We start from the raw sequence: 26,613 nt of genomic DNA, 5'->3' as shown, positions 1-26,613 counted from the left end.
TCAGCTACCACAGAGTAAACTTCTTTCTGGTTCTTATGCATTAATACGTTACTGTGGCTTGAAAATGCTACACTGGGATGTTTGTCGAATAAATTACTCCATTGGGTTTTTTAATCCATGCAAACTGACTTTAGTCTGTAATTTTTTTTCCTCAAAAATATTTTAACTTCTATTCACAGCCTCTCTTCACACTTCATTGTGTGACTGTTTATATTGTTGAGTGTTGTGACAGTGCAGTTGTCCATGATAAAAGGGGGGTGTGTGTGTGTGTGTACACCAGACTTGTTTCGTTGCAGGACAAGTAGGAAAAAAGATGGACTTTCCCAAAAGCTTTAATGATTAAAAGAGTTGGAGAATAATTTGACTTCATTCTGTGAGGTGCCCCGGCTCTGTAAAATAAAACAATAGCTCAAACTAATTGAGGGAGTAAAATATAAGGAAAGGAGTAGCCTTTGAGGCAGACAACGCTAATAACTTTAGCGAGAGACTTAAAGTGCTCTCAAAGCAGGGAGAGTGGTCCAAGATGCATGCCAAGTGAGTTTGTCACAGAGGGGCATACAATACCAAATGCATAATGGGCTGTTGCCTGCCAACCTAAGATACAACCAGGAGATCCCAAACTTGGTGGGTTGTGTTTGAGCACAGAAGCAAACCCTTTAAAGGGTTCTGATTTTTTTTTTATCCAAATAAAACTTCTTAAAGTGTAGTTCAGAGAATGTTGTTAAACTCTTCTGTTCTGCAGATAATGTCATACTGTCACTCAGCTTAATTTTCTGTGGTTTAAAATAGCTTAAACAAAATTGCAATTACACTTGGTTTTTAGGGCTGGTCAGATTTTACCAATCAATTTCTTTTCTTGCCATTTGCACTGTTCGTAACCTGTTGACAGTATCTTCCTGGTAATGGGTTCCATTCCAGTGCTACATTAAATCCAATAATAGAAGACTGACAAACTCAATGTCTCTTCTAGCTTTGGGACAAACTTCATAAAAAGACACTGAAATTCTTACCCACTTTACAGGAAAACTGCTCTCTGGTCTTTTATAATAGTGACTTTCTGAAAAATGACTCACTAATATGTAATAGTAACAGCATTGTGTGTAACTTCAATACTTGGGATTTTTTTATTGCAGAAAGTACTCACTGCCTAAGTATGTTATGAATTACCAGATTCTAATAAAACAGTTTCTCTGCTTCAGAGGCATAAGCTGCAAACTAACTAATGGAATTATCTGTAATCTTTGTTTTGGACCAAATGTGACCTTAGCATAGTTGCTGCCGTTCAAGAAAGGCAGTTTTTAAAGGAATATATCAAACCTTGATACTGAGGAGTCATGTTCATGCTATAACTTGTTCTGTTCAGTTTATTTTAAATATGTCAGATACATCTTGCCCACAAATGACCACAATAAATCTTAGTCTTCAATATTTAGCAAAATTAGTCACATTTTGTAGGGGAGAGTGTCTTCCAGTCTTAACTATCAGGATCCTGTAGCTAGGTGCTATGCTCTCAAGCTACAGTGATTCACTTTCAGAATATCACTTCAGTAAGTGGTTTTCTAAATAAATTGGAGAAGGTTTCAAACTATACGTCAAAGAACATTTAATATATTGCTCTGAGCTGTTATCCTGAAGAGAGATGTAATGATGCCATACAAAATAGTATTGCTATAACTTCATTCTTATTTTTTTATATATCTGGATTTCTTAAATCTGTAGTATTTTTCTGAAAACTAACTTTTTTTTTTCTGGAGGAGGGAAGGGTGTTGGAATTCCATTTCAGATCTGCTTCTAGTTGCACAACACTGCCAGCCCTGCAAATGTTCTCACAAATCAACAATAGTAAGATTTTTTGCTGGCAAAATGGCCATCAGTTATCCCATGTAACATGAGTATTCAGTGGGGTTGTATAAGTGTTTGTTGCAATTTTTAAAAAAATTGTTAAATAAAATACAAAAGTTTTTTGTTTCTTAATGAACAGTTTTGATTTTTTTAAGATTCCATTCCTTCATGCCCACTTTTTTTTTTTTTTTTCAGCCACAACTATTAAATTAATTAAACCTGAATTTGTGGATTGTTTGTGTCCCTCCACAAGGCATTTTCTGGCAAGTTTACTACTTGCCAACATTTCCTGCCCCTCCCCCCCACCTCTAGTCCTCACTAGTGACAGATAGTCTAGCTTGACTTTTAGAGCCAAGGCTGAGTTTGTATAAACTCTGCAGAGTTTACAAGTCTCCTCCTCACCTTTTTAGTTTTACAAACTTAGTAAGATGCAACCCCTGTTCCTCTTAAAAAGAGGATCAAAGTATTATCCAAGTCTATTTCTGTTAATTATTGTACTTTAAAAAATCATTACTGTAGTCAGTAGATATGTATTTAACACATGCTCTTTCAATTTCCTCTTACCTGTATTTGTTCAGAATTTGGTCATCTTGCTGTTTTTGGTGGTGGTGGTTTTTTGTTTTTTTTTTTTAAAGTCAGGTATAGTTTAAAACAATAATGGACCTTTCTTTTAGTCTTTCTCATTAGAGTTCTACTTCGAGCCCAATGACTACTTTACTAATTCAGTCCTGACAAAAACCTACAAGATGAAGTCAGAGCCAGACAAGACTGATCCCTTTTCATTTGAAGGCCCTGAAATAGTTGATTGTGAGGGGTAAGGAAAATCTTTGTTTTAAAAATATTTTTGGAGCTTCTAGTCTGTATTCTCCCGGACTCTATTTTCTTTACCTTAGTAATGGTTGATACTAGGAAAAAAATCTTGTGGATGAAAGCATGAAGCTGGTAGTATAGATAGTGAACTCCTAACAGTTTTATTCTGTGCAGATGGAATATAATATGCATTTAAAACTGTGCCTCTCCTGTTCAAGGGATTAGTAGTGAGGATACAAGTCTTTCAAATTCAGTCCAGGAAGGTAGTGGCTAAAAGTTGTTTTGGTTCAAAGTTAATGGCTGGTCTCGGTCTAGTCCTTATTGGGCATTTGCCTGCCTCACAAACACTACAATCACAATTGGCATTAAATTAGCATTCTTGAAGTTCAGCAAAAAACTTTTCAATAGTCACGTGTAGGCCTGGCAGAACTTGATTTTTATATATTTTTAAAAAATTGGATATTTATTTTTAAGCATCTTTTCCTGATTCTTATTAATTTAAATTTTCGGTGGTTGGAAATTAGGGGGCGGATCAGACAATGTGGGGGTCAGACAATAAGTTAACAGTGGATGCTGAGATTCAAAAAGTTAAAGCTTTATAACTATTAATGCAAAAATTGTCAACATCAGTGTCAAAATACACAAATTAAATATCCTTAAATCCAACTTGGAGTTCTCAAGTAGCATTTTCTTTCTTGGGCTATCTGTAATTTGTTTTCAATGGCAATTTTTTTCTCCGTTTGTGTGTGTAGCAAAATCAATATTTACTAATAAAAATGTAATCCTTCCAAACCTAGTCATGTATGAGCTATCCTCTAAGTCTTTTTTTTTTTTTTTTTTTTGACACGGTCCATGGAAGATTGAAGTATGTTGACAAGTGTGCTGAAACCAAGGCACCCTGCCAACGTGCCTCAAGTGTTCAGAATATTGCAAGCAAACATTTGTATTTGGAAACAGTTGATGCAGGGGTCCCCTGGTGGAAAAAAGAGGAAGTAGGAGGGACGCTTTATGCCAGTGGTTAGGACATCTACATGGGAGGTGGAAGATCCTGGGTCCAGGCCCCCTGCTCCAATAACCCTTTCCTTATTTATTCAGAGTGCAACAGCTTCAACAGGAAGGTGTTTCATTTCAGAATATCCCATAGGTCAGTGGCTAGAGCACTCTCGTGAGAGGTGGGAGACCTCTCTGTTCAGATCCTTTCTCCCGCTCTCTGGTAGAAAGTGGGGAATTGAAGTGGGTCTCTCACATCCCAGGTGAGTGCTCTTATCTGCTGGACTAAAAGTTCTAAGGGGACACCACCTCTTCCTCATCGTCGTGCAGCTGGATTTTGAATGGAGTCCAATCTGGTAGGTGACATCATCTGAGCTTGCCTACTGGATCAGGCCCTACGCATGATTTAAGCAGCTGAACACCTGTCTTCCCCTGTTTGTGAATCGTTCTGGGACTTAGGTGGGAGATGGGTGTCTGGACACCTAAAGGAAGACATCAGTGTGCATGCTCACAGGCAAGAATATATGCAGTAGGAAACTTTTGACTCTGAAAAACATAGGCACCGAATCAGCTTAGGTGCCTACAGGATTTGATGGCAGTTTTGTGGAGCCAGAACTGGAACTTGGGTGCTGAAATGGGAGACTAGGTGTCTAAGGCTATGTCTACACTACCTAGGGTAGTAGGGTAGCGCTGCAACGCTGCTGCAGTCAATGCACTGGGGGCTGATTTAGTGGGTCTAGTGAAGACCCGCTAGATCGATGGCAGAGCGCACTCCAGTCAACTCCAGTACTCCTCCAGGAATGAAGGGAGTGTAAGGTAAGTCAATGGGAGAGCGTCTCCCATCGACCCAGTGCTGTGTAGACACCACAGTAAGTCGACCTCAGCTACGTTACTCACGTAGCTGGCGTAGTGTAACTTAGGTTGACTTACCGCAGTACTGTAGACATAGCCTGAGTCAGGGGTTTAGGTGCCTAAGTACATTCATGGATCCCATGCTTAATTACTGGGATCAGTAGAGCAAGAAAGCAATTGTTCATTGACCCTATCCATGTAACAGCTAATTATCAAATTGTTCTGTGAGACCATCTGTGGAACAAGATGTTTTTGGCCACTGAACTGTTGGCTAAGTGTGCCAAGCAGCCTTCTTTAATTAAGGGTTTGTTTCAGTTAGGACAGAACTGTTTTTATGCTGCAGTTCATCCAGTGGTACCAGTAGTCATGACTAAACTTCATCTAGATCTAGCCTCTCACTTGAGGTGCAGTGAGAACCAAGTCAGGTGACGTTCTGGCAGCAAGGACCGGAACAGCAAGCAGTTTCTCGTTTAGTATACATTGGGCTCAGTTCTTTGGTTGTTTAGTCCAAGCTGTGCTTTGCACATAACTAGGGCAGGGGACTGTAAATATGGCTGTCTCTCCTTCACAGTTCCCTGATTCTTGGGGCAATGGGACTACTCTGATCCCTGGTATGAGCAGATATTGAACTGTCTTTTAATTTATGCTTGGCTGCCTGCAGCTCAAAGGGGATGTGCCAGGAGCATAGTGACACTCTGGCCATGCCCCCACTTCCCCACCTAGGGATTCCCTTACAAAAACGAAATACCTGGCCAGATGCAGAAAGTTTATAGCTTCTTTTCATTGACAGAATTGTGCAAAAAGGTGTGAACAGATATTTGGCTCCTGCATTTAAGAAAATGTTGGTTTGTACACTAAACATTAGTCCTTGTAACTACAACATTAATTCAATATGTTCAAAATAGGTTTAGCATTTTGTAAAGCAGTCTCAATTATCTATGCCTCGATTTTTATTGCACTAAATGCCTTATTTCCCATCTTCCCCCAAATGTCTTTTTGCATTAAAGCCTTTATTCCTTGTGCCGTTTTTAGGTGTACTATTGAATGGAAGAAAGGAAAAAATGTTACAGTTAAAACAATCAAGAAGAAGCAGAAACACAAGGGTCGAGGCACAGTTCGAACAATTACCAAACAAGTACCCAATGACTCTTTTTTTAACTTCTTCAGCCCCATAAAAGGTAAGCTTGTTTGGGTAACTGCAAAAATCCAGGTATTTTTTGCTGCTCAAACTGTTTTTACAAAAGTAGTTTCTTCACGGTGGCTATATTTAGGCTATCTGTTAATCTGCCTTTATGATGTGACTGTGGTAACAGTTAGCCACTCATTTGAAGATATTTATCAGTCCTAAGCAGTGGGATTTATATTGGGGGAGTTTTAGAGTACTGAAACAGACTGGGTGTTGTCACTCTACTTTTGACGCTGTAAATATCTGGAGCCTGAAACAAGTGCTATTTATCAGCCTGAAAAAGCTGTTATTTGCTAATAACTAAACTCAGATTTTGCCTTGACTATAACTATAGCTAGAGTAACTCATTTAGCAATCAGCTAATTCTACAGGGAATTATTAGCTGAAGAACAGTGTAGACAGGACTCCTTTTGTTAGCATATTGTGCCTGGCCCATGTTCTTAATATTACTAGTTTAAGGATATTTTACTTCTTACCACAGGGTGGCTCCATACTTCTATTCTAGATGTAATGTGTGAAGATTTCACATCCAATCTTGGTTCAATAGACTGATCTCACTTAAGTCTTCAGTAGTTACATCCTGTTCACCCTGTAATTATGTTAGGGTTTGCTATAGTGCCTATCATTGTATCCAAGTGCTAATCTGACCAAATTAAGCAAAATTGCTAGTGCACTTCAAGAGGCCTTGTGCTCTTTTCCCTTTTCTGGGTAGTAAGCCCTGTTTGCACCAGGGGGTTTTCTGCAGTTATGTTTATCTGCCATACAGAGAGATAAAATACATACCTATGACTGCCATATCCTAATATATGTTACGTGCATTCTTTTTTGGTCTCTGTTTTATATTTTAGAACACCTATTTGTATACCTTGAAACCTCCATAGTAAGAGTAATAATACCTTGCTCTTTATATGGGGCTTTTCATAAGTAGGTATCACATTATGTAGGATATAAATAGTAATGCCACCAAACATTATTTTATTTTTATATAAACATCCACTTTCTTCAAACAAGACAATCACAAATTGCCTGAGTTGTAGCTGGATTTGGGATGTTGGGGAGGATATAAATATAGTGGGCTAGATTCTTTGGCATGCCAGAGCTCCATAATCTGAAAAGCAGTGCAGATTTGGCATTATGTTACTTTTCTACTTTGACCCTGGGGGTATCCAAAGACCACATTAGCACCCCTGTGGCTTCTCTAGATTGCAACAGGGGTCAAACTTATGCTGGCTGGAATGGTGCTTTGGAGACCATTTTGCTGACCCCAGGGTTGCTGGAACACACTCCAGCTACATCACCACTTGTCCCAAACTTGCCTCTGGAGCAGGACCACCTGGTGTAGAGCTAGCTGGCTTTAGAGGATTTCCCTATGATAGGAGTATTCCCAGTGGCTCAGTAACTTAAGTTTCACTTGTGCTGTTGTGATGCAAAGAGGATTTAGCCTGAGCTGCAGGTTTGGCCACTACATACTATTATGTCATTCAAGATGGTTTGAACTGTATTAGCATAGAGAAATTCCTTCTGCAAGTTATACCAGTGTGTATTCTGTCTGTCTGGAGTAAATATGTGGCTCCTTCAAATGCCTTACAAATCTTGGTGCTGGCAAACTGATACTGGTGAGCTGTAAGGTCAAAGAAAATGGCGCACATTTCACTTAATACAGTGTATGCATAATTCTCACATGTTCTCCTAATGCTGCAGACTGCTAAAGTTGGAAGGTATTAAAAAAAAAAAAATACTTGTTTTAATATTTTAAACTATACTTAACTCGATTGTAAATAAGAGTCCAACCATCTGAGATTGGTCTCCGATGGCAACCTCCAACCTTCTCTTTAAATATGTGAGTTTGAGAAGTGTTTCATCATGTGAACTTCATAGATGATGCACTGATCAAAATGGTCATAAGGTTTTTTTGGTAGACATGTCTCCTTTTGTAAACTGCCTGGTTAACCCCTTGGTAGCACCAGCACATGTTGTATAGTCTCTCCAAGTCTTTCATAATTAGGCTTGGAAGGATTGGATTTTTGTCAGTAAATGTGGATTTCAGAGTGTAAACACAAACTAATGAAAACCATTTATTTTCACCGATTGAAATTTACAAATAGGCAAAGTTTAAAAAAAAAAAAAAGCAGCTTGAACTTCTTAGCATTTGATTTTAAGGAGATTTAATACATATTTTCATATGTGGTGGTGATCCCTATAATTTTTGTGCCACTGAAAATCTAACTCAATAAAATTTGGGGGGGACGAAGCTTAAAAATAAACATCTTCAATTATACAAAGAAAATTAAACGTGAATTCTGCCATGCCTATTCATAATACATAGTTCATGTCTGGAATAGAAAATACTTGCACGTGGAATGTGTGTAAATATATTTATAGTATGGCTGTCAATCGCAGTTAACTCGCATGATTTATTTTTTATCACGATTAATTTTTTATCGATTAATCAGTTTTAATCGCACTGTTAATAGAATACAAATTGAAATTTATTCAAATATTTTTGGATTTTTTCTACATTTTCAAATATATTGATTTCAATTACAACACAATACAAAGTGTACAGTGCTCACTATTTTTATTACAAATATTTGCTCTGTAAAAATGATAAAATAGTAATTTTTCAGTTCACTTCATACAAGTAGTGTAGTGCAATCTCTTTATTGTGAAAGTGCAATTTACAAATGTAGATTTTTTTTTTTTTTTTTTTTTGGTTACATAACTGCACTCAAAAACAAAACAATCTAAAACTTTAGAGCCTACAGGTCCACTCAGTCCTACTTCTCGTTCAGCCAAACAAGTTTGTTTACATTTATGGGAGATACTGCTGCCGGTTTCTTATTTACAATGTCACCTGAAAGTGAGAACAGGCATTTGCATGGCACTTTTGTAACTGGCACTGCAAACGATTTTTACATGCCAGATATGCTAACCACTCGTATGCCCCTTCATGCTTTGGCCACCATTCCAGAGGACATGCTTTCATGCTGATGATGCTCATTTAAAAAAAACTATGCACTAATTAAATTTTAACTGAACTCCTTGGGGGAGAATAGTATGTCTCCTGCTCTGTTTTACCCGCATTGTGCCATATATTTCATGTTATAGCAGTCTCGGATGATGACCCAGCACATGTTGTTCGTTTTAACAACACTTTCACTGCAGATTTGACAAAATGCAAAGAAGGTACCAAGGTGAGATTTCTAAAGATGACTACAGCACTCGACCCAAGGTTTAAGAATCTGAGGTGCCTTCCAGAATCTGAGGGGGACATGGTCTGGAGCATGCTTTCAGAAGTCTTAAAAGAGCAACACTCCAATGTGGAAACTACAGAACCTGAACCACCAAAAATAAAATCAACCTTCTGCTGGTGGCATCTGACTCAGATGATGAAAGTGAACATGTGTTGGTCTGCACTGCTTTGGATTGTTATCGAGCAGAACCAGTCATCAGCATGGACTCATGTCCCCTGGAATGGTGGTTAAAGCAAAAAGGGACATATGAACCTTTAGAGCATCTGTTACGTAAATACCTTGCCACGCTGGCTACAACAGTGCCATGTGAATGCCTGTTCCCACTTTCAGGTGACGTAAACAAGAAGCGGGCAGCATTATCTTCTGCAAATGGTTTGTCTGAGCAGTTGGCTGAATAAGAAGTAAGTCTGGGTGGACTTGTAAGTGCTAAAGTTTTACATTGTTTTATTTCTGAATGCAGTTATTTTTTGTACATAATTCTACATTTGTAAATTCAACTTTCATGATAAAGAGATTGCATTACAGTACTTGTATGAGGTGAATTGAAAAATACTATCTTTCTTTTTTTACAGCACAATTTGTAATAAAAAATAAAGTGAGCACTGTACACTTTGTATTCTGTGTTGTAATTTAAATCAATATATTTGAAAATGTAGAAAAAATCTAAAAATATTTGAATAAATGGTATTCAGTTTAACTGTGCAATTAATCATGGTTAATTTTTTTAATCTGACGGCCCTAATTTATAGGCAGATATAAATTTAGATATAGCGGTAATACACTAATTACTTGCATCATGCAGGGTTTCATCTTGGCTTGCTGAAGTCATTATGAACAAAGACAGTAGTGGCAAAAGTTTAGACTCTGAAGAGCAGTACATTGGCATCTCATATGCTCCCCATGTGCAAGTGAGAATTGATTTACACCAAATTGTCACTTCTGGAGTGGGAGCTAGTGCACCATCTGTTGCTTGCATTTGGTCTCATTAAATAACCAGTCTCTCTCCACTTTTGAAACACAGGCACCTTAAGCCCTGCTCATGCAAAGAGAACTCTTGCTGCACGTCAATGAGGCTCTAGTGGATGCAGGATTCTGCCTGTTCAGTATTAATCACAGGATTGAGGCCTTAATTTGTAGCTAATATCAGTATATAAATACTTCTTGGAAAAGATCTTAATGTTCCGGTACGGCGGTAACAAAATCAAGCTATTTAATTTGTCTAGTGTTAATGCAGAGAGAAAATATAGATGGCATTGGTTGAAAAGTGTATATCTTGAGTCTTCATATGCCATAAGTACCCAATGTTCTTTCTACAGAGGTGACATTTCCCTGTGCAAACATCTGGATGTGACCACATAGGAATGGCAGTGCAGGAATTTAAATTTTACAACTTTTTATATCTTCATTATAATGTGATTTGCAGTGACATTTAAATTGAATTTAACATGGGTTAGATTTAGGCCTTGTCTACACTACTGAGTTTTGTCAATGCAAGTTAAGCAGATGATCAAAAACCAGTATTACATCGCTTGTGCATGTTCACACAATGTTCCTTCTGTTGGGAGAGCGCATCCACTGTTGGTGCTCTAACATACACAAAGAGAGCAGTTCTCTTGTAGCTATTCCACTGTGCTACTTGCCACCTTCTGCAGCTAGGAGTTGTGGGAAGGCGGAATGGTTTGCAGTGCATCATGGATGCAGGCTCAGTGTCCCATGATATAGTTTTTTCTGTCCCATCATTCTATGGGCTTCTGACTGCATTTCATGGCATTTTTTTAACAGCCCGTTTACTGTGTGCTCACCATCTGTGTCTGAAAGGATGGATTCTGCACTGCTCTCTACTGTTATGAACACATTGCAGCTGGTCATGCAGTATATCATGAGCATCCAATCTGGACAAGAATCAGAGGTGCCTGACCTGCTGTGTGCCATGGAAAGAACACATTACTTTTGGCATTCACAGAGCAGCTGCACATGGTGGACAGTAACTTTTGGGCTTGGGAAACAAGCACTGGGTGGTGGGATCACATTGTTGTGCAGGTCTAGGATGACGAGCAGTAGTGGTAGAACTTCCGGATGCAGAAAGCCACCATCCTGGAACTGTGTGTGCAGAGCTCTCCCCAGCATGGCAACTCAAGGACACCAAAATGAGAGCTGCCCACTCAGTGGAGAAGCGTGTGGCAATTGCTGTGTGGAAGCTGGCAACTCCAGACTGCTACTGATCAGTCACAAATCAGTTTGGAATCAGGAAGTCCTCCGCTGGGGCTGCATTATCGTGAATGTGCAGGGCCATTAATTGCATCCTTCTACAAAGGACTGTGACTCTTGGCAATGTGCGTGAAATAGTAGATGCGTTTTTGGTAATGGGATTCCCTAACTGCGGCCGAGTGATAGATGGCGCACACATCCCAATTTTGGCCCTGGACCATCTTGTGCTGGAGTATATCAGTAGTACATCATCTCCTCTGTTACCCCTGATTTCCCCGAAGCCTTTGCAGTGCTTCTGAGGGGTACAGGAAATATGGTTCTATACTGTAGTTTAAATGAATTATTACTCAGTTCTATATTAATATGCCTAGTAAGGAATCTATTTGTCAAACATTTCCTGAATCTTTTTTGTTGTCTGTATTGTTACAGACATACTTGCTGACAGGTATTTTGAAAAAAATTACCAAAATAATTGAAACTGGTATGATTATAGTGTGGTGTTTTGACAAAATATGCAGAATTGTAAAATATTGTGTGCAGAACTTTTAATTTTTTGGTGTAAAATTCCCCCAGGAGTACAGCTTGCTGTGTACTCCATAATGTTGGTGACGCTATGGGTGAAAAGTTCCCCTGGTGTGGACGTGGATCGCCCGGCAGCTGATTTTGAGCAGCCATTAAACAAGGCTGTTACAAGGGCACAATTGGAGGCTATTCGAATCAGGAAGGCTTTGAGGCACCATTTTGACAATGAGCTCCAATAATGTCTTTCTCTACAGCACTCTGCCATGCTTTAACTTGCTGCCTTGCATGAAAATTTTGGTAATTCCTAACCACAATTTATACTCAGCAAATGATCAGATTGCCACTGTGTATTAATTTCATCAGCAACCACCATGTATGGTTTCAGAGTAACAGCAGTGTTAGTCTGTATTCGCATGTATGGGAGACTTATAAAGATTGGTTATCTTTCAGAGTATGTTTTTATTAAATACCAATTAACAATACACACAAGGCTTGGTGATCAGGAAGAAACAAATGAAGGGCACTGTAGGCTCTTATGGCTGTGTGTAGTTGCAATAATTTTGGAAGCTGCCCAAAGAGGGGGAGTGAATGGCATACCGAGGCAGGTCGGGAAGTTGCAAGGAATGTGTGGGAGGAGTTGGGGAAGGCATGGAAAGTAGATCTGTGTTCGTTGCAGTGTGGGGGGCTGAGCAAACACAAATTCTGTTTGCAGTTTGATTAAGGACGTCAACATCTCCGTTTTCTCCTCCATAACTTTTATCTGCTCCTGGCCCGTTAAAATTTGCTTCTGGCTCTCCTTTCTGTCCTGCCTGGCTATTTTATAATTTTCTTCTAAAGCCTTTCTCTATGCCCTGCATTCTTGTCTTTTGGCTTCTAAGGATTGGAGCACCTCCCAAAACCATGTCCTCCTTGCTCCTCCTTTGTTGCTTCCTTATCTGTTGGCAAAGCAGGAGAGTTTTGTTGGTGGATGGAACATTGTACTGTGTACACCTTCGCTGTTTTGTTGACGAAAGCTGACTTTTGTCGACAAAACTCTGTAGTATAGACAAGGTCTTGGACTGAAACCGAATTGTTTTCCTTTCAGTAATGCTAACAGTACCTGCAGGCTTTACAATTCTAATGTAACAAACACTAATCCACACAACATTTGTAAGAACAAAAACCTTCTAATAGCGCATTCTGCAAGCTTGAACAACCAGGTGAGCTGGGTTTTTCAGTGTAACATGAATTTTTTTTTTCCTCTTTCTATTTGTAGTGTCTGGGGATGGAGAGTCATTGGTAAGTCTCACTTTAACAAGATTTTGAAATCTCTTTACTATATTTTTGTCCTAAAGCTCCCCTTCCTAGGCTTTACTCAGATGCATACATCAGTGATCACACACAAATTTCTCCATTAGTCTGACTTTTGCCTAATAAGAAATCTGAGCCATAGCTTCATTTAAAATAACATACTTTCTTCACTGGCCCCTGCACTTTCCCCAGTAGCCCATTTCTTCCACTTCATCCCCAATATCTGTTTTACAACAGCCCTTCTTGGTAAGAGGTCACGTTGGCCACAGGATATCACTGAATCATGATGAACAGCATTATGTCTGCATAGTGTTGCATTTCCAGTAGTAATTCTCTAAAATCCGATTGACTTGCTTTACAGGATGAAGATTCAGAGTTTACTTTAGCTACAGACTTTGAAATTGGGCACTTCTTCCGTGAAAGGATAGTCCCTCGTGCTGTACTTTATTTCACTGGGGAAGCAATAGAGGATGATGATAACGTATGTATATTGTCACCTATCTTGTATGTCTTTATACTTGTGACTGAAATAGTAATACCATTACTTTCTCAAATGGAAAAAGCAGAATTGGTTTTTCTTTGCGTGGAATAAATTACTCATCAGAATTGGATACACTGAGAGAATGCACCGAATAGGGTCACATTGCCCCCTCCCCCTTTTTCTTTTTTAAACCTTCCATTGACTGCCTAGGACTTCTGAAATCAGGTAGAGGGGTTCTTTTGGACAAGGCAACAACCACAGTATCCCTGTTATTGGTGTAGCCCACAGAACTGATCCAGGCCATGACTGTGCTTGCTGAGCTGTAGCTGCACATTTGATTGGACCTCTGAAGCAATACAGCATCTAGAATTTGGTTTCCTTGAGTGGGCAACTTCATACTTTTTTGGAGGAAGCAGGAAATATAGCATTTAAAACACTAGCTCAAGGCAGAGAAAGCTTCTGCACTAAGGAAGGATTGGCCTTTTTCTTTAAAGATGTGTGTATTTCTAAACTATATTGCCTTTACCAGTTTGGTTTAGGCAAATAATTTTAAATACTGCTTTGAAATGAGAATTTTTTGTAGTATCTGTCTTCAAACAGAACCGAATTAAAAAATAATGTAAAATCACTTATGCTGAATACCCAGAAAAACACAGCAGAAAAGAACACCAGTATACTGCTTAAACTTGCATTAGTATAAATATACTAGTCACAAGATGGTAATAGCATCCTTTATTTGTTAAATTTCTTCCTCTTAAGTTTCTCCCTAATGCTGCTTGAATGTTCAGTTTGTTTAAAAAATGTACGTTATCCAAGAAGCATATTCATTATTTGTATTTATTCCATGAGTTCAATTTGTAAATTAAAAGTAGGGCTTGTGGCTCCTCCTTTACGTAAACGTATATTCTCTGTCTATAATTTCTAATGATTATACCCCAATCATTGTCTTGCTGAGCTGAGTGAAACTGCATATCTTACTATACTACACATGTTGTCTGAAAAGCTATATTCAGGATTTGGTGTCACCCTTCTTGATATAAGATTAAATGGCAATTGTCATGGAGGCAGCATTGTTTAGAGGCTACAATGAGTGGGAGAACGGGATAAACTGGGAGTTGGGAGACATTGATTATAGAATTCTGTTGTTGTTACCAACTCTGTGTAGGACTTTAAGCAAATTACTTAGTTCTGTGTATCCCCATCCACACCTGTAAAATGGGGTTAGTGCTTTAGAAGGTAAATTAAGCATTTTGAGATTATCTGAAGGGTACTCTAAGTGCTTGCATGTGCTATGCCTATTTTAACTAATTGCATAAAACATTCTGAAAACCTGTTTTATTTTTGTTTTAGTTTGAAGAAGGAGAGGAAGGAGAAGAGGAGGTGAGATGCCTATTGTGTCGATTTTAGATTACTAATCCATTTTCTCCTTTCTGAAATAGTAATAACTAGCCCCAAATAGGACAAACAAGGAAGTGTGTATTTCATGGTGCCACGTTCATACTCCTCTACAAAATAGTCATTATAGCTTAATGTTAAGCAACTGTAAAATCTATACAGATTTTAATTTTTTCCATAGGTATATTTCATAAAAGCACACATTCCAATTATGTTCAGTATCTCAGAGCTGCACTGTCAAAATACAGTTGTAACTCTTTAATATTTGACAAAGGAGTAATTGATTGTCACTTCCATTTTTTTTTAACCATGACTTAATGTTGAAATTGTTTTGTGGGCAGATGCGAAGATTGCATTGCACTGAAAAATGTTTTGTGTACCTGTTTATCAAGTTAAACCTTGGGCTGTAAGGAAGGCTAATGGGAAATGCAATCCGAGTTAAAACGCTGTGGGGACGCACACTGGACAAGACTTGTGAACTGTCTGTTTTAACTGTTCTAGGGATGAGGCTTGGTCCTCAGAAATTAAATACATCCTTTTAATTAAGAATTGTTATAAAGGGTTTAATTAGGTTCACAGGCAGTTTTGTATTATGGCAACCACTGTGCTCAATTTTTTCCAGTGTTTCTGGAGCAAAAACATAGTGATAGGCTCTATACAAAATCTCTGCACTAAAATGAATATAAACCCAACATTGGGGACAAATCAGTGCCTTTTGACAGATATTAACTATTTATTTGAATTTTGCCCCTTTCACCATGATGTGCTTGAGACTCTTTTTTTCATAACAATGCCATGGTAATATGACCCAATCAAGTACTGGAATGCTTAGACTGGTGGCCTCCTTTGACCTGGCAGGTCACATCATGCTGCCTCCTTTTCCCCTGCTTCCACGGGAGTCCTAGTTTTTTTTTTTGCAGTGAAAAGCTTTAACTCTTGTAAAAGAAGATGTGACAGAGCTAGCCTGTCTGCCTCCATCAAGATACTATAACTTGAGGTTAGGCATGTGCAAGAGGAGGAACGGAAAGGATCCAGGTGTAGTAAAGAAGCATGTGTGTGGGGCACATGACTGTTCGAGGAAACAGATAAGATAAGGGTTGAAATGGAGGAACAAAATCAGACAGATCCGCTAGCTGTTTTTTCCAGAAGTACAAAACTCAGAATTGTGTTACAGGCTCAACTTTTTAATTTTTTTTTCAGAGTAACAGCCGTGTTAGTCTGTATTCGTAAAAAGAAAAGGAGTACTTGTGGCACCTTAGAGACTAACCAGTTTATTTGAGCATGAGCTTTCGTGAGCTACAGCTCACTTCATCGGATGCATAGCATATCGTGGAAACTGCAGAAGACATTATATACACACAGAGACCATGAAACAAAACTTCCTCCCACCCCACTCTCCTGCTGGTAACAGCTTATCTAAAGTGATCATCAAGTAGGGCCATTTCCAGCACAAATCCAGGTTTTCTCACCCTTCCCCCCCCCCCCTTGTTTTTTCCTGTGCAATTGCAGTAACTTCCACAGGAATGTTACATTCAGATCCACACTGACATATGAGACTTTCTGGACCAGATGACTGGTTGTCTCGTCCAACCCAAGTAGATTTATTTTTCACAGCGCGCGCGCGCGCGCGCACACACACACACACACACACACACACACACACACACACACACACACACAGAGGAATGCAATAGAAGGCACTGTATAGTTGGCTTTGTGCAATGTAAGCAGTTGCTTTAATCTAATTTTAATTCTTGTTAATCTCTCCTTCTTATCATAGGAATTGGAAGGTGAAGAGGAGGGAGAGGAAGAGGAGGATACAGAGAGTGATCCTAAGGTTAGTTTTTTTTATTTGGGCATATATACTTATAGTACATTAGAATTGTACAAACTGTAACCATGAACAACGTATCAGGATACTATGTCGTGATCATTCTCTTCATTCCTGTTCTTTTACACTTTTTGTATTGTGAAGGGAGTTAACTTCTGAACTGCAGATTTTCTTAAATATTTTCCTTAAGTTATAAATTGACATGTTAACTTTCTCACTTACCTACGCTGGGGAACAGATGTGATTGATATCTTTTACCACCTTCCTGTGTAAAATTAAAGGTGAATATTTAAATATTTCCAAAGAAATTAATTTACAGGATGTGTAGGTAGAAATCTTATACCAGTTGAAGTCTAGTTTTAGAATGAATTAGTTTCCTTGACAAGTTTGTTTGCTAGCTCTATCTACTTTTCTCCTATAGTAACTCTGCTCCTTTCATTGTGGTTGCCTTGGTGAATCCCACACACTGCCATCATGTCATTGTGTTTAACCTGAAGAAAAGCTGAAAGCTAGTACAAAATATAAGGTTTAGTTTAAAACTCAGTGAGATATGGGCACTGCTCCCCCTTTTTACTCAGTTTTCAGCCATAATTTAGTCAGCCGGACAGTTAGCAACTAAAGTTAATGAAAAGGGGAGGAGACTGTTTTATTCATTTTGCTATTAAAGTAGCATCTTTCCATTTCTTTAATGGCAATAAGTATATAAAACTTGCAATTTGAGATCATGGTACTGATACACGAAGCCTTCCAGAATTTATCACAATATGCAGAGTCTACTATTAAATGCTTTTAGCCTCCATGCCGGGAATCAGTCCTGTCTCTCTTGTAAAAGGCAATAGTAAGTACAGTATTAAAGGAAGTTTGTATTCTTGATGAAATATTTGTTTGAATAGGGAAAGAGTAGCACTTGCAGAAACAATATTTCACACTCCGTTTTCATGGCTCTCCTGAACAGAGTAGAGTAGCTGGAGGGCAATGATGGGTGAGCTGAGAATTAAAAATTATTAGTACTGGAGTAATGGTGTCAAAGATACTTCAGGGGAGAATCATACCAGTTACTGTATTCTTAATTACAGTGGCCATACATGTTTGCGGTGATGCAGATCTGTCTTCAGTAGCATGCCCTGTGGAGTGTGGTATTCTGCAGAACCATGTCTTAAGCTATCTCGGAACGTTGCAGTTGTTGCCTCCTGTATAATTTTGTACATTTCACTTTCTTTCATGCTGACAGTTCCTTTCAATTTTTTTTCCATTTAGGTGTAATTTAAGTCTGTTTATCATTCATACATTTCTAGGTAAGGTGGAATTCCATTCATACCTAACTTCCAATGTGTAGCCCATGCAATGTGGTTTGTTTATAGCTACCTTTCTGGTTTTTAAAAAAAAAATTAGGCAAAACTGAAGTTTTAGGCCTCATTTGCAGTTCAGAAAAGTGTAGAGAGAAATCTGTGGCTATACCTGTGAATCATCTCCTTAGAATGGATTTGTATCTAGATTATCTCCTTGCCTCCCTATTGCAAATTTATGCTTACATTGTAGCACTCCAAGGTAACATTACATATTGAATATACAACATTCTCAGGACACAAGTTATACCTCTGAGACTTGTCACAAAGATGTTTTCTCTTGTATCTGGGTTTATACTGTGTCTTTTTAGTGTGACTTTTAGTTGGTTTTCATTGATAGATCTGTATTTACAACACACTTCCAAACTCTCTCTCCTCTAGTTTGCTCCTTCTCCACTCTGGTTGAAACTCTCCTCATGAGTCACTGACTTATTCTGAATCTAGGTGTCTTATCTATAATCAATCTCTGCTGTCTCTGACGGCTGCCCGGTTCTCCGGAGATCATCTTCTTTCTTGGGCTTCTGTGATTCTTTACTTTCCTGGTTCACTTATCCTTCCTTTGGTGTTGCTTTCATTGGATCCTCTTTCTCTTGTTCTCCAGTGCTCCCTTCTTCCCCCTCGCCCTGAGTGATCTTGTCTGCTCACATGGGATTTTCTCAAATCTACCTGTTACTTCTCTTTCCTAAGGCTTGTGTCTTTCTGTTTTTTTTTTATTTCCGGATAGCTGTCCTGCTGCTTTCCAAAACACATGACAAACTGGACTCGTTCCTCCTAACCTTTTCCCCACACCCCTGGATTTGACTGTGATCACTCCACTGTACTTCCTATCACTCAACCTCAGCACTGAGCTTATCTTGTGATTTGTTCTCTACAAATCTAATTGCTTTGAAAACCAGCCCCGACCCCAATGCCAAAACTCATTCATGTCATATTCTCTCACACTCACCTGGACTCCCCAACTCTCATCTCCCTATCAGTGGCTCCCCATCTTTCAGAATAAAACTTGGATTGGAGCCTTGCCAATTTATCAGTACAAAAAGTTTATCTTCCATTTCTCCCATCTTATCCACTTCACTTGGCCGACTCTTCTTGCCACCTTCCTTTTTATTCACTCTCTGTTCCCTATGCCTGGAAAGGCATTCCATTTCTGTTCACCAAGAATCCTTGCTCTCCTTCAAATCTCTCCTCCTAAATCCACTTTTTGCTTAATTGTCCACTGACTTCCATTCCTGTGCTGTCTACTCCTCCTTTCTTACCTTAGCTCATTTGCTATATAAATATCAGAATATACTTTATTTTCTTGCTTTGATTTGCTTTTTGTTTTTGTTTGTTTGTTCCCTACCCACATGTCCTAAGTTTGTCTAATTTAGGTTGTAAAGTGTTCAGGCAGAGCCATGTCAGTTTAACTTGTGTAAAGCAGTGTGCAAAGGGTTGGTGTTGTATAAAGGTGTTAGGTTTAGAAAGGCTGTATAAGTAGCCAATTAGTTGTCTTGTAACTGGTACACTGGGTGCCTTGGAGGACCCTTGTCCGCTTACTGATTGAAGGCGTGAGTATGATGTCGTTGAGGGGAGAAGGATAGCTAACTGGCTAAATTCAGATAACTAGTATAGTTCTGTCAGTACTCCAGGGCTGAAATCTCCCCTCCTGAGAGGATGACAGTTGATGCTTTGAAATACTTGCTCCATCTTCAAAGCAACCTTGGCAGAAGCCTCCAATACTAGGCAGCAAATCTGTTTTTGATGACCTGTGAAAGACATAGGATGAATGGAACCTTTCAAGAACTCCCATACTCTAGCACAGTTCCTGACATACATTTACTGTGAAGTTACTTACAGCTTGTTTGATGCTTGCTTTTTCTCCATTCCTTAGGATCATACCTTGGGTGACTTATTGAGGGATAATAGGATCATCAAGATTTGACATCTTGACGTGATGTCTGAGCCTTGGGGGTGGTGGGGAGCTAGTTAACTCTTCTAATGTGTAGTCTAGCTTCCAGTGATTAAATGCCTGGTTTTCTCCTTGCTGTGCCTGACTCTGAGAACAAGTATTTAGTGCTCACTACCTTTTGTTGATCCCACAATAGCTGGTGACCAGGTTGCTGTTAAGGGTACAGAAATAAGTGGATGACCAGCTATCAGAGATGCATGTCAGTCCAGAATATGGAACAAAATGGATCACTCCATTGTATAACACTGGGCGCTTTCCTGAAAAAGACTGGTAAAAATTTAGAGAGGAGGAGTGGAATATTCTTTGAATCAACCAGCAACCTCTATTGTTTGAGACAAGATGACATTAAACAGTGGTGGAAAGGTGAATGACTGCATCTACAGTCAGTAATATCTTTTGAATAAATGTATTCCTAATATGAATCAAAGGATTGGGAATCGAGGCATTGACACTAACTTGCAGAACTTTATTACTTTATAATTAATGAGCAGAGACATTACTTGAAATATTTGCTGGACTTTAAATGTATATCAGTTCAGTGCTCTGAAAGGGTGTAGTTTTAAAAGCATTTAATCTGCAATGCTTTGGGGATGTACAGAAGTCGGGAAAGCAGTTTGACCAGGGAAGTTTGCAGTGTCTTGGATCTGTCTTGTTCTTCCCCTCCTCCCCAACACACTGCAAATTTGGAGCTCCAAGTAAACCAGAGGACCACTCCTTGAATGTAGAGCTCAGTGAATAACTCAACTCTGATCTATAGTACACAGCTAGGCCAAGGTAAGGCAGCTTATATCAACCTGTGTCAGTGTATACGCTACAGCCTTGCTCCTGCCGAAGTGAGTGCCCTACACCAACGTAACTCAAGCCCTACGTCTCTCATGGAGGTGATGTTTGTGTAGTTAGGGCGACGCAGTGTCTATGTAGACAGTGCATTATTTACATTGGTTGTTGGCTGTCATTCTTGTCAATTTCACGGCTCCATGTTGGAGCTGTGAAATTGACAAAAAAGTCCTCCTGTGCGGGGAGCCAGGTTGCTGCCCCCGGACCCTGAGGCTCTCTTCAGGGAGCAGGGAGGCAAGATCCTGAGCGCTAAGCTCCCCCCACTGATCCTCTTAGGTCAGTGGAAGTGCTCCTGGTGAGGAAGGGTAGTATGGACATTAACCACTGCAGTAATTACTGTGGTGGCTGTAATCTGGCCTAATATAGGTCGACTTACGTTTTTACCTTTCTCTATTGGCTTGAAGAGCCACTTATTAAATACATGTTCCCTTACAGGGTATAGTCAAATGCCCTTTAACCTTTTTTTAAACTACACTAGATTCTGCTTAATAGTAATCCTGATATTAGCTACTTCTGGTTAATTGCAGTGTTTTACTGGAAATCAATCCCATCCCATTAGCATCTGTATTAATAGGATTTGGATGTTAGCAACAAGAACAACAAGGAGTCCGGTGGCACCTTAAAGACTAACAGATTTATTTGGGCATAAGCTTTTGTGGGTAAAAAACCACTTCTTCAGGTGCATCTGAAGTGGTTTTTTACCCACAAAAGCTTGTGCCCAAATAAATCTGTTAGTCTTTAAGGTGCCACCGGACTCCTTGTTGTTTTTGTGGATACAGACTAACACGGCTACCCCCTGATGTTAGCAACAGCGTGCCACTTATTAGCAACCTATCCTGGAAGAAAGGTGCCACCTGCAGGGAGGTTTTCAAGGCTGCAGCCAGGGAAGGAAGGTGCTGGGTTTTATCTTCTCTGACTGCTGCCTCGCAAACCTGCCTGTGAGTAGTGCTCAGCACATGCCAACACTGATTCCTCCTGGTGCTACTGTCCAGCAAACCTGCCCGCATGTAGTGACCACATAGGAGGTAAGAGGCTGCAGACTGGGAAGGGAGGCTCAGGGCAGACCAGTAGCAGGAAGAAGAGCTGCAATTCATAACAACGTCCCAATTTGGGGGTATTGTTAGATTCCTAGGCTGCTACTGGATTCCCAGGCAACTGTATCTGTAAAGAAGATCACTTTCCGTCTGCACCTGACAAGGCAAGTGCAACTTGGATGGTTTTATGTGAACCTTAGTACAGCTATCCATGCCTCTGTCATTTCAAGGCTAGACTAGTGTAATATTCTCTGTGTGGGGCTACATATTGAGACCATTTTGGAAAGTGAAACTTAGAGAACATCTCTGTCAGCTTGCTGAAGAGAGCCTTAACTCAAGAGCAAACCACTGGTGCTATGTGATCTGCACTGGTGGAGTTCAAGGAGTAAAGGAAAGCGCTAAATACTTTGGGTCCTGGTTCTTTAAGAGATCACTTTGCTCCCTATGATACTTCAAAAGATGTAGATGGTGAAGATGCTCAAGATAAACCAACCCTCCATTCCCCCACATTTGGATGTGGGTCCCTACTGGCAGGGTATTCTCTATGAAAAGGTGCATTGTCTTGGACCTTCCTAGTCTGGGCAAACCAGATCTGTTAACCTTCTGAATATGCTCTATATGTAATCTATCACCATATTTTTTTTCCCTCTATGCTTGGAGACTGGATTTAGTGAGGCAGGCAAATAAAGCTATTTACTGTGTGAAATACTGGGGTTTAGATAATTTATATTTCAATTGCATTTAACAGGTAAATTTTTCAAAAGCACCTAATCTACTTTTTAAAATGGGACTTAAGCTTCTAAGTGCCTAAGATAGTTCATTGAAAGACTGTGAGATTTAGGTGATTTTTACATCCTTGCCCAAAGCACTGTATTCCTGTCTATTGAAAAATAAAACTATCCTAGAGATATACAAACAGATTTTCAGTGTGATGGAATAGCATTTAGAACAATATCTTGGTTTTAACATGTGACACTTACTACAGAGGGAACTTTACAATATATATGCAATTTCATGTATCTTGTTGAAATTATGCAACAGCATTTTATTTTTTAAATGTTTTTATTGCTGTAAGGTGGTACAAAACATAGATAATAGTTTATTAGAAAATATAATACACAAGGGTTTTGTCTTCATGAATAAAACTGAAATAAAATAGTTGGTTTTTCTCTTTGAAGCAGTAACATCACTACTTCCCTTTCCTACCTGCTTAAAGGCTGTTACATTAAAAAGATCTAAAGTAGGATTAAAATATAGTTTCTAAACCATTATAATGTTGTAAACAATCTTTAGTTCATCAGTTAAGTGTTTGGGTTAAATTTAGCCATATTTTGCAATTCTGATAGATTATGTCATTAATACTATCTTTCTCTTAACGGACGTTTCTGCTGTCTATTTGAAATGACAAACTGCTGTCTGTTGACTTGATATTTATCTCCACTACAAAGCAGTTGTTTAATAAAATGTTCTTTACTTCCAAATAAGCTTTTTTGATGGCTAGGAAGTTGTTCATGTTCTCCCTCTTATCCACAGCTAATCAAACAGTAGTACCATGTGATTACAAGTAGTATCTGTCAAATAGGCTTTTTAAAAAAACAACAACAACAACATTTCTTTGCTGCTGCGTTGAGTGTATGAGGATTCCTTCTTGACAGGGTAGGCACCCGATGTTTGAGGCTATATCCGTGCAGATTGATTAACTTGTGTCCTTTGGAAACCCAGACAGTTAGGAAGAGGCACTTGGGCACCTGATGATGAATAATTAATATAACATTTATTCTTTATGCTTTTTTTTACAATATGAAATGTTCAGGTTTGGAATAGTTAACGAGTATAAATCATTTTACAGTCGAAGTGGTACATTGTCTTGAAAGATGTCTTCCTTAGAGCTATTTTCCTTACTACTGTAGAGTTCAACAAAGCCGTGTTTGTGTGGGTTTAAAAAAAAAAAAACCCCCAGAAAACCAATAAAAACACACATCCTATATCTAGAGTAGACGTGGGTAATGAGAAACAAAGGGAGGATATGCTCAGATTAAAATATCCTGCTATGTTGTGTAAAACAGTAAAGCTAAGCAGTTGGAGCATTTAATCAACGCACCTTTCTTGTTAATTTTTTCCCCAAGGCTTTTTCAAGCCCTATGCTGTTGTAGGGCTATAGGTGCTTTTACTTTCTGAATGCTCTGATAGATCAGATTAACATTTGGCAAGAAGTGTCTGAGTGTTAAACGGTTGAGTAGTTACTGGCTAGTGATGCAGAAGGCATCTGAGGGGAACACAGCCTGTTAAATAAATACGTTCCATCATCTCCAACATAGAGCCCAAGACTTGAAAAAACAAGTGCATTGATTTTTTTCAAAAGTGCTGAGGACCCTGCATCTCCCATTGACTCCAGCACTTTTGAAATCTGGGCCACTTATTTAAGAGGCTACATGTGGACTTGAGAATTTGTTTTTGAAAGTCTTCTGTGTTGCCAGAAGCTGGGAATGGGCAGCAGGGCATGGATCACTTGATAATTACCTCTTCTGTTCATCTGTACCTTTGGGGCACCTGGCATTGGCCACTGTCAGAAGATAGGGTACTGGGCTAAATGGATCTTTGTTCTGACCCACTATGGCAGTTATGTTCTTAAATGGTAGAGAGAATACAAGTATAATAGAATAATCTGTGAAGTGCTGAGCAACTGTAGGTCAATGGGAATTAAGCACTTCATGATTTAGCCCGTGTTTACCTGTAGCTTTCCTCCCCAGTAGACTTTTTTGGTGGTAACCTATGTAGTTGCCTATGAAGGATGCATGACCAAATTGCACTGAGTGAACTACCATTGCAGGCTTCTTCCTTTTTTTAACTTTTTTTTTCTTCTCCAAACAGAAAGATTCCAGCCAACCCGCTGAGTGCAAACAACAATAATAAGGAAATACCACTTCAGAGTGATATTTGAACAACTTGTAACAAATATATTTGGATACCTGGCCTGCAGTTCAGGATATTCCATTGCTGCAGCACAATCTTATTAACAATGCTTAAAATTAATTTGTTTTCAGGTGCATGATTTTCACTAACTCTTTTGTTTTCTTATTTTTTGCTTAACTTGTACAGTGGTATCTTCACTGCATTTGGGAAGTATGAGGTTTAAATAAAGCACACTCTACAGCCTTTGGTACACTGTAGCTAAATAATTATCTGTAGGCTTTCTGATGAGCCTTTTGCCCTATTCATAGGGAACTAGACCAAACTTAGTCTTTACATTGTAGTTTGGACTATCCATTTTTTGGGTAAACATTGAAATTGTGGAATAGCATATGTGCTGAGAAGCTAAACTAAACGAATTAAATTTATGATAGCTAAAACAAATACAACAACATGACTTGACTTTTGCTAGTAGTTCTCCTCTTTTAATATAAAATTTTCCTGCAACCTACAAATCAGACTAGTGCTTGAGCAGCTTCAAATGTCATATTTATTATCTCAGTAAAGCCAATTAAATAAAAGTAATTCTTCATTAAAGGGGATGTCATTTGAGATTTATGTAGTTCACTTTCTATTTATTTATTCATGTTTGTAAGTACTTTGACTGAATTAGTGCTTTTTTAATAGTTTTTAATATACTTGAAAATATTTTCCTGTTTGCATAAAATATGGGTACTTGTACAAGGAAAATTTTTGATTTGGTCTCTCTGAAGGTAGTAGACAAAAGAAATGAACATGTTTCAAAATGACAGCTCTTTTGGGGAAAAGCGTAACATACAGGCCAAATTATTGCTGTTGATGGAAATGAGTTGCAGCCAAAGAACTAGAAAACTTCCAGTAGTCTTACTGCTTAATATCCAGCATGGGAGGGGCTTTCATTCTGAACATATAAACTAACAAAATTTAACTCAGTAAATCTGAAGTTCTGTTTTACTTGCAACACTCAAATTACTCTGTTCCACAGTTTCTTGTTTTGTTTAAAACTCTGAAGTCTTCAAAGCTACCTTATGTTGTTGTGCAGAATTTCAGGTGCACCTTTCTAGTTTAAGCATCTAATGCCAACCTCTGGCAGCAGCTGAATAGCAGCTGTATCAACACTGTGACCAGGCATGTAGAGAGTGCTCCAGCCTTACCTTACACATTTGTAACTTAATACGGTGTTTTCAATTTGTACAGAATAGTTAAATATTCTATTAAAGTTGTGAAACATGGAAAGCGATGGCTGTCTTGTTCGTTTTTTCCTATATTAACTGAACACACCCATTTGATTTCCTATTTTACATGCCTCTGTATGCAGTATGAAAAGAGGTGTGCCAAATGGGCAAAAATTTATGACCACCTAATGGTGTTCAGCTTCTTACTCTAAATCCAAATATTTAGAGAAGGTTTGAGGCGATTATGTCTAGCGGGCGTTACCCAGGTGTAACTACATTTGAAGTACAGATACATAATCATATTTATAACTTCAGATACAAAAATGATGCATGCATACAAATAGGATAATCCTGTTCAGCAACTCATAACTTTCCCAATGACACCTCACAGGACTTACCTTGTACAAAATGCATCATAATTATGCCACAATCCTATCATATATCACTGTGAAGACTATGGTGTGCAGTGTCAGACTTTCCTGCATTGAACTGAAGTTTTCTCATAAAAAGTGACCTTGTAAAAATGCGATTGTAAGGGTTCTTTATTTTGTCTTGCTCATTTGCATAATCAAACTTACTCAGTTGGCAGATTTTTTCTTAACTGCCAGAAGTCTCACCTTGGGCTCTGACATGCCAGCTGAATATTTTCCTCCAGTCACCAGC

At 38.8% G+C, this 26,613-nt stretch overlaps 1 protein-coding gene and 1 non-coding gene across 2 annotated transcripts in view; both read left to right on the top strand.

Moving 5' to 3' along the window:
* The window catches only part of NAP1L4 (nucleosome assembly protein 1 like 4), a 57,343-nt gene extending 31,358 nt beyond the window's left edge, over positions 1-25,985 (top strand). Inside the window, exons 9-15 of the mRNA XM_074954861.1 lie at positions 2,517-2,656; positions 5,527-5,672; positions 12,920-12,942; positions 13,316-13,435; positions 14,786-14,815; positions 16,611-16,667; positions 24,698-25,985. Coding sequence (XP_074810962.1) covers positions 2,517-2,656; positions 5,527-5,672; positions 12,920-12,942; positions 13,316-13,435; positions 14,786-14,815; positions 16,611-16,667; positions 24,698-24,736 — 555 coding nt within the window. The 3' untranslated portion in view covers positions 24,737-25,985. The remainder of the gene's footprint in view (positions 1-2,516; positions 2,657-5,526; positions 5,673-12,919; positions 12,943-13,315; positions 13,436-14,785; positions 14,816-16,610; positions 16,668-24,697) is intronic.
* Positions 864-983, top strand: LOC141990272 (small nucleolar RNA SNORA54). The gene has a single exon (XR_012640140.1). It is a non-coding gene; the product is annotated as a small nucleolar RNA SNORA54 (small nucleolar RNA).
* Positions 25,986-26,613: the final 628 nt, after the last annotated feature.

The sequence above is a fragment of the Natator depressus genome, chromosome 6 (assembly GCF_965152275.1).
Source record: "Natator depressus isolate rNatDep1 chromosome 6, rNatDep2.hap1, whole genome shotgun sequence".
Taxonomy (NCBI): domain Eukaryota; kingdom Metazoa; phylum Chordata; order Testudines; family Cheloniidae; genus Natator; species Natator depressus.
This window is presented reverse-complemented; position numbering and strand designations above follow the sequence as displayed.